The 10,107-nt window shown below is 40.1% G+C and overlaps 1 protein-coding gene across 2 annotated transcripts; it reads left to right on the top strand.

The window, feature by feature from the left end:
• Positions 1 to 4,728: 4,728 nt before the first annotated feature.
• LOC9268085 (serine/arginine-rich SC35-like splicing factor SCL33) lies at positions 4,729 to 8,131 on the top strand. Of its 2 annotated transcripts, XM_015772593.3 has the most exons (6): positions 4,729 to 4,843; positions 5,847 to 5,998; positions 6,549 to 6,626; positions 7,190 to 7,354; positions 7,458 to 7,592; positions 7,674 to 8,131. In XM_015772593.3, the coding sequence occupies exons 2-6, from the start codon at positions 5,853 to 5,855 to the stop codon at positions 7,801 to 7,803; spliced, it is 654 nt and encodes a 217-aa protein (XP_015628079.1). In that variant the 5' UTR covers positions 4,729 to 4,843; positions 5,847 to 5,852; the 3' UTR covers positions 7,804 to 8,131. The 2 variants fall into 2 exon arrangements, with proteins under 2 accessions (XP_015628079.1, XP_015628081.1); XM_015772595.3 differs by lacking the exons at positions 4,729 to 4,843; positions 5,847 to 5,998 and adding an exon at positions 6,886 to 6,994 and having other exon boundaries at positions 6,595 to 6,626.
• Positions 8,132 to 10,107: the final 1,976 nt, after the last annotated feature.

Below are 10,107 nucleotides of genomic sequence, written 5' to 3'. Positions count from 1 at the left end.
CACCATCCATGCAGCGACATCTTCTGTTTATCTCGTCAGTGAAACTGAAACGTGTTTGGTTTGCACTTGGGCGCCGGCCTGCCTGCCTGCCTGCCACTACTGTAGATTGCATGCTTTGCTTCTTTCTGCCGGATAGTATACCGACGGATCGAGAATTGTCTGACCAAGACGGCATGCTTTGCCTTCGAGCCTGTTCACTTTGGTGCCATTTTTAACCTTAGCAAATTTTAATAAAATTGTTAAAAAAGTGGCTACATTTAGTTTGCTGCCAAATTTTGGTAACTATATAAGAAATCCTGCTAAAATTTTGGCAAGTTGCTAAAATTTTGGTAATGCTAAAATTTGGTAAGGTTTTTTTTTCATCAAAGTGAACAGGCCTTTCATCTTAGTCTTCAGTTAGGTTTGGGATGGATTTTACAATATAAAATTTTGGTACCTACATACAAATATTCAGTCTCATCGTTCTATTTATGTTTATATTTGTTAGCTAAAATTTAAATTTAGAGTTGATTTTAGGTTTTTTTTTCATCGTAGTTTATTTTTCAGTCTTTATTTTTAAGTCGTTAAGAACGTGTATATGAAAATTTTATTCACAAACTATTTTTCATTTGTAAATATACGTGATGGAGCTGATTGCTCTTTGGCTTGTACTTTGAAGTTATCTAGGCTGATATAAATTCAGAGATGCAATTTCTTAACAACAGTATATCATGGATCTCATGCTGATGTGACATGGCAATGCCAAAAAGGATCGGAGCCATTGCCTGACAGGTGTGATTGGGTGCCAACCCCTAACCGAAACATCAAGAGAAGCATCTGGTCAAACCGGCCGGACAGTAACATCTGGCTACGACTTGGGAGTTTCGGACTTCAAAACAGGTGATCCATCTTCAGCTGAACGGCATATCCATTACAGTACTATCTTCCAACCAAACTTAACTGATACTCTTTCATCCGGCCGAGTAATTAACCTTAAGCAATCGATTGATTGATTAATTAGTCCCTCTCTAATCTTTCTTGAGGCTTCAAAAGCAAAAGAGAGTCTAATTTGCCATGTCATTAGCCGACTGCTTTTTTGCTAATCACCCAATGCATGATAAGGTAGCATTTCGTTGGTGCCCTGCTTCTGCTTCTGCTTTGCGCCGATGAGCCGATCTAGTTGCACCAAAAAGGGGCAACTAAAAGAGACGCAATGTGGAATTTGCTTTGTGCTGCATTGGGGACGGATAAGCCTCGACAAGTAGTCGACAGAGAGTGCTTGATGCGTCGCGCTTTGGACCTGCTGACGGGGTTTCTCACATGCGCTGATGCACGGCACACAAAAACCGACTAGATTTCGCCGTTCTTTTATCCGGCTATATCCTGCAACCTGCATTAGAAAATCGTCATCATTCTAAGGGTCCAAGATTACCACCCATTTTTATTCTGATACACTGCACGTTCCCAATACATTATACTCCTGCGTAAAAGTTAAGGGTCTCATTGGTTGTCCTATCGCTTATAAGTCAGAGCCAAAATTTAAATTTTAAAACTTGATTTTCAATTTGATTTTGATGTTCTTTAACATAGTTTTTTTTTCAATTTTAGCTTTTAAGTCGCTAAGAACATATTATATATATATATATATATATATATATATATATATATATATATATATATATATATATATATATATATATATATATATAGGTAAATTAACTGGTGCTACATGGAGTATGGGCTCCAAGATTCAAATTGAGTATATACCCAATTTAAATGAGTATGAAATTTTTTTAAATGTTTAGATATGAACATCAACTTCTTTACTAACAAGTTCAAACAAGTTTGAACTTTTTTTTTGTTAGATTTTGGTTCTAGGTATATAACATCCAAACATATAATTCGTTAGGTATGTAATAATGAATTGTGAAATAAAGTTGAGTTTGAGTTGTTTTGTTGTTAGGTATTTGTATGAATCAAATTCATATACCTAGGTATATACTCACAATTTAAAAATTTTAAAAAATTTGAGAGAATTTGTGTGTTTTATATCTTGGAGCCCGAGCACCATGGAGTCCCATATGTGTATCATATATATATATATATATATATATATATATATATATATATATATATATATATATATATATATATATATATATATATATATATATACACACACAGAAATTTTACTCATGTATTTTTTTTAATCGTTAATAGCTCGTTATGGCTTATAAGTCATAAGCAACTGATGGGGATAATCTAATTTATTTTAAAACGGATGAAGTATCAAACAAACAAAAGTATCAACGTTATATATGGCCATTGGAAACTCGATGACACACTTTGGCCGAAAAGAACATAGTTGTACATCACCGGATCACCCCTGCGACACCATACGTGGATTCAAATGCAGTCGCACTCATCAGCACGGAGCACGTAATTAAGTAAAACATTATCTTGTGACAAGGAAAAAGGAGCCGGCACACGTTGCATCATCATATGTATTGTTGATATACACTTCTTCAATTCGTTGGCTTTTCTGCAGAGATCCATCAATCATAGCTTAGGAACAAAGGAAACTTTGGCTCAATCTCTCCCTAGCCTCTATGTACACATGGGTCGTTGCATTCTGCACACATCGATGCACATGGCTCGATTGCTTTGCTTGGGTTGGTTCTCGACCTGCTGGCCGGTGATGGACAAATGGCGGTGTGGCGCCCGGTAGCCGTGTCTCGACTGTTCTCTCTCTAAAACTTTAGTTTTGTGGTGGATAAGTGTAAAGTTAAGGTTTCGTTATTTTCGGCCTCATCTTTTCACTTAAATTTTAAATTTTCAACATTTAATTTGAAGCTGATGTTGGGATTTTTTTTATCGAAGTTTATTTCTAACCTTTACTTTTAGATCGCTAAGAACACGTATATAAAAGTTTTTGTTGGAAATTTGGTCATAATTCGGCATATTTTAATCCAAAATATTAAGACAATAAACATGACATTTGCAATATGAGTAGATCTAGTGACAGTGATAGATGTATACAGCTTGAGTATGCTTAATATGAAATAAGCATCAACATTTACATAGTAACACAATACTGCCATTGCGAAGAGTATTAACAAAGAAACATCTAATAGAATCGGGAGAATGAAAGTATACCCCGAAAACATCCCACCGCTGGATTTTGAAGCAGGATTGCCTCCGTTGATGTCGTTCATCATCTTGTCTCCAATCTCCGTCGACATCTTGGTGAAGGCGTCGATGCAGCAGCAGTAGCCGTGAAGAACAAGAGCAGTCGCGCTTGAAGCGTTACCCAAAAACTTGATCGCCCGCCTACCCATACAGGTTCTCAAGCGGACGGAGTTTCGGAGGCACCTGCTCATCCCGTACACCTGAGCGCGCAGGTGAACAGAACCGGGGAAGGATTCTACAGCTCAAGAACAGAGGAGGAGGAACTCGAAGTGCAAGAGAGGTCGGGAAGAACTTCTTTCGTCCTTCTAGTCGCTGTGGAGTATATATATACGAGCGTGGGAGTAACGTTCGGAATCATCAACCACGGTGTTTAATTTCGTAACCGACGCGCTCGTTAATACGGAATCAATTCACGACGTTTAATTCCGTAACCGACGGAATCAATTCACGACATTTAATTCCGTAACCAATGTGTTCATTGATACGAAATCAATTCTCCGTGTGTTTAATTCCGTAACCGACGGAATCAATTCACGATGTTTAATTCCGTAATCGACACGTTCATTGATACGAAATCAATTCTCCGTGTTTATTATCGTCAATTCATGACATTTAATTCCGTAACCAACGCGTTCATTGATACGAAATCAATTCTCCGTGTGTTTAATTCGCGTTCATTGATACGAAATCAATTCTCCGTGTTTATTACCGTCCGTTACAAAACGAGAGAGCGCAGCAATAGCTATCTGCCTCACCCCGCCTGGTTGTCCGCGCACCATCAATAGAGACTCTCCACTAGCTCTGTATTTAAGTTGAGACCTCTTCACTTATATTTCTAAGGTGGTATTATTACCCATAGCACTTAATGTGGGCCAATGGAATTTATTAGGATTTAATTGGGCCTAACCCATTAATCTAACAGTTTTATTAAAAAATTACTCTTTGTTGCAAATATGCCGTTTGGCTTATGATGGGAACCTTTGTTTTCTATTTTCTGCTAGTGTGTTTAGACCATTTTCAGCAAACGTAAGAGTTTTAGCGAAATGAGGTTAACCCCCTGTAGGAGCTGAGAAAATTCATTTGTTACAAAGAAGGCGTTGTAAAACGAGAAAAAGGAACAATACTGATTGAGAGGATGGAAAAGGCAGAAATGGGAAAAAAAAAGAATATGGTATGAAACAAAGAAAAGAGGGGAGAAAGTCAAAGAAAGAAAACATACCAAACTTTTTCATGAGGGGAAAAATATGCCAAACTTTTCCTGAGAAGGAAAAATTTATACTTCTACCAAACTCGAAAGACAAAAAAAGAGAAGAGAAAATGAACCAGACCGAAATGGGAAAGCAAGAAAGTAGTCGAAACTGGAAAGCGAGAAAACATACCGTCATGGGCCAAATTTCTCTACAGATCAAAGCCCAACAAGAGCCCGTTTGTGTACAGCCCATCTTACCCGTCACGGCGTCACCTCCCGCATCCACCGTCCAATCCCCGCCCCCCCGGATCCAACGGTCCACGCGACATCTCTCCCCTCATTAAAGCCAAAGGCGGCACGCACGCACCCCTCCCCCTCCGCGCTCCTCCTCTCCCTCCCCCTCCGCGCAACATCCGGAAGCTTCTGGAAATCTGGAGGCGACGAACCCAGGAGCGGCGAAGCGCCTCCAAGCCCTAGGCGGGAAAGGTAATCATCATCCGATTCGCGAGTCGAGATTCCTATCCCCCCGTTCCCCTTCTCCTCCTTCTCCTTCGCCGGTGAGGAGATTTCTAGGTTTGGATTTGTATTGGTCGCGGGATTTGATGCGGTTTGATGGTTGATTCGTGCGCGCGCGTGTTACATACACGTCGTTGTGTGCCGCGCGCCATCGGGGAAACCCTAGCTCGCTCCACCGCGCGGTGTGGTTGCGGTGTGATGCCGCCCGTTAGGCTGCAGCGTTTGCTTGGAGGGTGGTGGTGTCTTTGAGGCCGGTTTTGTGAGCGGCGGGCCGATTCGAGGGGGTTGCGTCGCCTGATTTGGTTATGTTTTGCGGTTTGCGTGGGATTTCCTTTTCGCTAGGGTTTGGGTGTTCTTGGCGGTGTGAAGGATGGAGTGTTTGCTGGTGGGATTGAATGGCAATGATCGACAGCTGTGTGGATTGGCGGCGTGCTCATATTCTTTTCTAACTCTTGATTTAGATGCCATAGGAAGATGTTATGCATTCATTCACAACAGTTATTTCTTATACTTAAACTTGATTGATATATAAAGTATGCTATTGAACGCTTCTAATCATTTCATCAGTACGGAAGATGTTATGTATTCATTCACAACCATTGTTAACAATACAGTTAATAGTTCTTATAGATTATTAAGTTGACGACTCTTAAGTCTTGAATGCCTTGTGTGCGTTCAAGGCACTACTTAAATTTACCATTGATGGATGTAAATTGGGAGTGGCAATTATTTGATGCATAGAAATATATTGTGATGTCTATTTTTCTCGAATGCTGAAATGTTGTAGCTTGTTTTATTCCCTACCAGCATCTACCGAACCTTTTTAGCTAAAAATAGCTGAATGGAAGAATGAGTCTTGTTGATAAGGTCACTTGCTGTTGGCATTGTTCTTTTTAGCGGAACGAGTAGCTTATGAAACACAATCGCATCATTTGAATTTCCTCTAATGGCAATTTTTTTCCTGTAAGCTTAGATCACTATGGGAAGAGGCTATGATTATGGTCCATCACCGCCAAGAGAATACAGGAGAAGAGCCCGCAGCCCAAGTCCTCGTGGGCGCTATGGAGGCCGTGACAGGGATCTCCCAACTAGTCTTTTGGTGAGGAATCTTCGCCGTGACTGTAGGTAAGTTTCTTTGCACCTTGGTCAGTAACTGAATGAGTGTTTTCTTGTTAAGTAACACATGCAATCACACATTCCGGTTACACTAGTTGTAGTTGAGTTGGTGCAATTCATCATCATTTGGGCCAAGATAATGTCTCTTTATAAAATTATAATACTACTGATGTGCATTTTTTAAATCCGTAAATTATTTTTCATCTTGAGCTTCTATTGCATACAGCTCATGAGCTTGGTTTGCAATGCCAAAATTCATTTAGTCATCACTTATAAACCAAAGAAGCATTGCTTTGGCGCAAAACAGATTGGAGTGTAAATCTAAACATTGTTCTTCTGTTGTAATGACATAAGGCAAATGAGTAAATGTTTGTTGTTTTCCTAAGGATTTTTTTTGTAACCTGTGTTATTATTGTCATCTGTTGGATATTATATATTTGATTTACAGAAGTTCGTAACTGTAAGGATTTCTCGCCTTTTCATGTCTTTTAATTTCAATGCTATTTTACCACTTTCTCCATGTTGCATGTCTTTACCTTAGACATAATTATGAATACAGGCCTGATGATCTACGAAGACCATTTGGAAAATTTGGTCGTGTCAAAGATATATATCTTCCAAGAGATTATTACACTGGGTAAGGCACCTCAACTCAAATAGAGCCAGTGTTCATTTTCAACTGGAGGCCTACATGCTGTTTAGGGATCAAACCATGAGATGTTTAGGATGCTGTGATATTTTTTCAATCCAGTAATATGCTATTTTTGGATTCATTTGCAATTGGCTTAAACATGTGCTTTGGAAATGTTTGTTTGTGCTTTAGTACATTTGGTACACCTAAATTGAATGATTTTTGCCCACCTCTTAAGATTAACTGTGAAAATAATTTTTTGAAGACACAAGCCTTAAGAGTACTCTGTTGAAGAGAAGGGAAGAAATAGAGTATAAGAGATATGCAAGTTATGAAGAGTTTCAAGTCTATCTTTAAACTCTGATGAGTACAAGGTCAGCAGCCTAGTGCTTGCTTTATCTGTTGAAAAATTTGTGTATCAACATCCAGGGAAAGGAATCAAGGTTCAAGGATATGAATAATCAATTGTTCCTTTACTTGACTAAAGTCAAGTATCCTTTTCAGGATTTTCTTGTATACTGTTCAGAATTGTGCAATTAATTAAAGCTAAATCTTGTTATCTGTAACAGGGAGCCTCGAGGATTTGGGTTCATCCAATATTATGATCCTGAGGATGCTGCTGATGCAAAATACCACATGGATGGGCAAATTCTTCTTGGCAGGGAAGTTACTGTTGTATTTGCTGAGGAGAACAGAAAGAAACCATCTGAGATGAGGGCTAGGGAAAGAGTCGGGTATTGCACTGCTCTCTTTCATCCTTTTTCTCTAATGTTTTTTGTTTTGTTAAAGTATTATCTCTTTTGTGGCATATGTAACCAGTTTGTTCATCTTCTGCAGTAGCAGGGACCGTTCTTATGATCGCAGGTCGCGCTCTCCTAGATACTCCCGCTCAAGGTCACCTGTGTACTCTCCAAGATCACGGTCCCGTAGTCGAAGCTACTCACCTGCACCTAAGAGAAAGCACTATTCAAGGTTTGACTTCAGTATCCTCCATGGACGTTTATATTAGTTTATTCACAACAAAATCATTCACATGTTTTACCATCTTAGCAGGTCTCCTGCCCGTCGGGAGAGATCTCTGTCGCGCTCACCAGCGGACAGCAGATCACGAAGTAGAAGCCTCTCTGATGACCGCCGCAGCAAGTCACCTGACAGGGAGAGGTCTCTTTCTGTTAGCCGGTGAGGAGCTTAGGACCCAAATGCCAACGGGGCACTGGGTTGAACCATGTTTCGATGATGACTGCTTCTTGTTACTAGGTTGAACCATGTTTCGGAATTTTTAGGCCATCCTGATCTTCTAGGAATGTTAATGATGTGTGGTCTTCTAGGATTTCCTTTTCATTGTTGGATCCTGAAGATAAAAAGTCGAAGCATCGAACAACTTATCATATTCTTTGACCTCGTGCCCATTTTAAGTGACTGGTTATTGCCTTTTGTGGTCCTGTAACGTTACCAATGATTTCCCCATTGGCGAGCAGGCATTGTTAATGTAAGAACTCAAGTCAGGATTACTAGTTGTCTCAATTCTGCTTTTCATACTCATCATCTGGAGGTTATTTTGTTGGTTAATAAGAACAGTTTTTTTTCTCTGATACAAACAATGTACCTGGAGTTAAAATCGGTATATACTCGAGAGATGTGACATGTGGCAATCTTCCCTTCTTTTGGTGCCCTTTAGATCTGGAATTTCTTTAAGGAACCAAGATCATTGCCTCACAAAATTAGACCTCACAAAACTCTGCTATTCACATGATCTCCTGGTTTGTGGCGGCACTGATTTTGTTTTGTTCCTCGCTTAGACGCGTAGTCGTAGCTTTCGCAAACGTAGCTGAGGATTTGGATCGTTCGCAGGCCGAAACCAGGAGACGATGAACGACGATGCAAATGCCAATTGGACGGCCCGGCGCTGATGCAGTTATGCTTATGCAACATATGAATGTGATGAGCGCAAAATGATCCACTGCTAAAAGGAAATTTATACAGATGTTGAAAGGTCAATTGAGAAGCTGGAACCGACCATGACCGCGCATGGTCCAGTACAATATAGAAATAGTAGCACATCAATGGGTTTTGAAGAAAGAAAAAAAAAAGAACTGGGATCAGTAATAGGCTTATAGGCGTGCCAACTCACCTCACCTTCAATCAAGTACTCTACAGAAAAATGGTACTTCAACCAGCAACCAGTGTAGTAAAATGGTCGGTAAAGATAATGTGGCCCAGCAACCAGTGTATATGTAGGAGCAGCTTGGAGTTGGCGAGGATTTGGTCGGCAAAAGGAGGCCAACTGCCGGTTTGACCACGGAGTAATAAGCACTGCATTGCCTTCTGGTTGATCTCCCGGTCCTTACGAGTCAAGCAGTAAACTAATCTTTTAATCAGCCGGCAGCTTGGCCACGGTTAAATGTCCTGCAAATTTCGGTCGCACGTAGGAGTAGCTGCCTAGAAAGAGCGTGTTGACTCTCCAGGAAAGGCAACAATTAATTAAGAAGAAAAAACCGAATTAATTGCCGGACGAGGTTTCCGGTCAGTTTCATCGATATCCCAATCCAGGACACCATGCAATGCAACTAACTTCTCCAGCAGTCAGCAGCACTGCGTTGGGTCGGGTCGTCCATGTGACGCCTCATTCCCGATAGTCATAGACAGAGATATCATATCCACTTACACTTGATTAGCTGTAGGATCTGAACAAGAACATACTAGGTAAACAGTTAACAGTCCTGACCACCTCTGTTCATGCCCCAGAAGAAGAAACATTGTTCAGAATTTTATTTTCTGTACTTGATGAAAGCAGGTTACAGTGTAATCTTCCTTTTTTATATAGAAAATTTTGACAACAAATTAATCCATGATCACACGTATATGCACACCATAATCTCTTCTTGGTTAGGTCATGCCCAATTGTCCATCGACACTAACTCATTGCATCCACAAACGAATGATGCACATGGATTACTGCTTGCTGGCTGCCTACTGTTCTACTTCAGCTGTTTTGCTGGTGACACCGACAAGTTCATGATTCTCTGCAGGAAATCAGTGAGAATGCCGATCGAAGCACAATCCATGACATGACATGGCATATACGAGCCTGATTGATTACCATCTAGAAAATATGTAGTTATCATACAAATATATGCGGCTTGGGTCTCTTTAATTACGATCTGTAACTACGGTTTCATATAGCAGCAGGGAAAGGGCAATGCGTATCATGTCAGGGTTATCAGCCACCCATCAAAATCAAGCCAGCCATGTATAATTGTATATGAAGTGTATTTCTTTCAAAATAATAATAATAAAATGTATATGGAGTATATATATACATGCATACATGTCCGCATCTTGATCGATCGGTGCCTGTGATTAATTCAAGATCACAGAAAAAAAAAGATAATGCACAGTGTCAGCACAGCTGGAATAGTTGTTGGCCAAGCTGGATTCCTGTCAGGTCCAGTTTACATCATCTCTGACACCCTTTTTAATCGATCAA

Source organism: Oryza sativa, chromosome 3, assembly GCF_034140825.1.
Source record: "Oryza sativa Japonica Group chromosome 3, ASM3414082v1".
Lineage (NCBI taxonomy): Eukaryota > Viridiplantae > Streptophyta > Magnoliopsida > Poales > Poaceae > Oryza > Oryza sativa.
Note: the sequence above shows the minus strand (reverse complement) of the source record. Positions and strands in the feature narration are given on the sequence as shown.

What these genes read in the sequence shown, in the direction of transcription:
- LOC9268085 (XM_015772593.3), top strand. Translation starts at nt 5,853, where the DNA reads ATGGGAAGAGGCTATGATTATGGTCCATCACCGCCAAGAGAATACAGG. An exon ending in AGGGCTAGGGAAAGAGTCGG is followed by an intron (nt 7,355 to 7,457) that starts GTATTGCACTGC and finishes CATCTTCTGCAG; the next exon opens with TAGCAGGGACCGTTCTTATG. An exon ending in AAGAGAAAGCACTATTCAAG is followed by an intron (nt 7,593 to 7,673) that starts GTTTGACTTCAG and finishes CCATCTTAGCAG; the next exon opens with GTCTCCTGCCCGTCGGGAGA.